General features: G+C 44.5%; 1 protein-coding gene across 1 annotated transcript in view; it reads left to right on the top strand.

The window, feature by feature from the left end:
* Positions 1 to 13, top strand: part of ETH_00040565 (uncharacterized protein) — a gene marked incomplete at both ends in the record, with an annotated part of 2,978 nt that extends 2,965 nt beyond the window's left edge. The window contains one exon of the mRNA XM_013376003.1: positions 1 to 13. Within this exon, the coding sequence (XP_013231457.1) occupies positions 1 to 13 (13 nt within the window).
* Positions 14 to 1,371: the final 1,358 nt, after the last annotated feature.

Below are 1,371 nucleotides of genomic sequence, written 5' to 3' on the forward strand. Positions count from 1 at the left end.
TATTTTGAACTAGTTGAAAATAATTAAATTATTCCTTTAATTAAATACAATTAAATTATTTCGAATTAATTGAAAAGAATCAAATTATCCCTTTTAATTAAATAAAATTAAATTATTTTTAATTGATTAAAAGAATTAAATTATCTTTTCTTTCTTTCAGCGCTGAACATGCTTAAATATATAAAAACTATATATCCTTTTAAACCAAATATAACTAAATTACATCTTTGTAATTAAACATGTATAAATTATATATTTTTTTGATTAAATATAATTAAATTGTTTTTAATTAATTTAAAAGAATTAAATTATCTTTTCTTTCTTTCAGCGCTGTCCAAAAGGGACTTTTAGTTCTTTGGCTTCTTCTGCATGCACCAGCTGTCCCTCGGGCTTCAGGTGTACAGACACCTCAATAGCAGCAGCAAATTTGCTGCAGCCCTGCAGCCCCGGAGAGTACTCCCCCGAGGTCCAAACCCTAAACCCTAAACCCTAAACCCTAAACCCTAGCCCTACGCAGCGCCCCCTCAGGCCAACGCAGGGTGCTGCTGAAGCCCGCAGCTCAGCAACGCGCAGCCTTACAACCAGCTTTAGGGTTTAGGGTTTAGGGTTTAGGGTTTAGGGTTTAGGGTTTAGGGTTTAGGGTTTCCGCGGGTATATTGCGGCGGCAGCAAGGGAGTGTGGAGTTCCTTTGCGGGCTGGCGCCCCTGCTGAGCGGCAGCCCGCACCCCCAGTCCCCAAACCCCAAACCCTAAACCCTAAACCCTAAACCCTAAACCCTAAACCCTAATTGTGTCCCTCAGGGAACAGCAGACTGTCTCCCGTGTCCCCCCAACTTCGCCTGCCCCACTCCCCTCGAAAAAGTCCCCTGCGAAAAACCCTCGCAGTTCTCCCCACAGGGACAGCAAATCTGCAAACCCTGTCCCCAAGGTAGGGTTTAGGGTTTAGGGTTTGGGGTTTAGAGTTTTGGGCTAGGGATTTAGGGTTTCGGGCTTGGGCTTCAGGATTTATGGTTTCGCGTTTGGGCCTCAGGGTTTGGGGTTTAGGGTTTAGGGTTTAGGGTTTAGGGTTTAGGGTCCAAAGTTTAGGGTTTAGGGTTTGGTGCTTTCTTGGGTCAAAATGCATGTAAAAATCTGGATTCTCGTCCCTTTTGATCGCCAATGGAATTGCAGTTGAACAAAAGAACAAAACAGAACCCAAAAGGGAATCAAAACCCTTTTTTGTGGTTTAGGGTTTGAGTGTTTTGGAGAAAAACCCCAAAGGTGTCCCCCCGGAGAAACCTCCCTAGAGGGCGAAGGCCGCTGCAGCCCAGCGCCCCCAGAGCCTGCCTCCGTCTTGGACTTGCAAATCCGAGAAAAGTGAGACTCCCGCAGC

The sequence above is a fragment of the Eimeria tenella genome, genomic scaffold (assembly GCF_000499545.2).
Source record: "Eimeria tenella Houghton genomic scaffold, Eth_scaff3084, whole genome shotgun sequence".
In the NCBI taxonomy this organism is placed as follows: domain Eukaryota; phylum Apicomplexa; class Conoidasida; order Eucoccidiorida; family Eimeriidae; genus Eimeria; species Eimeria tenella.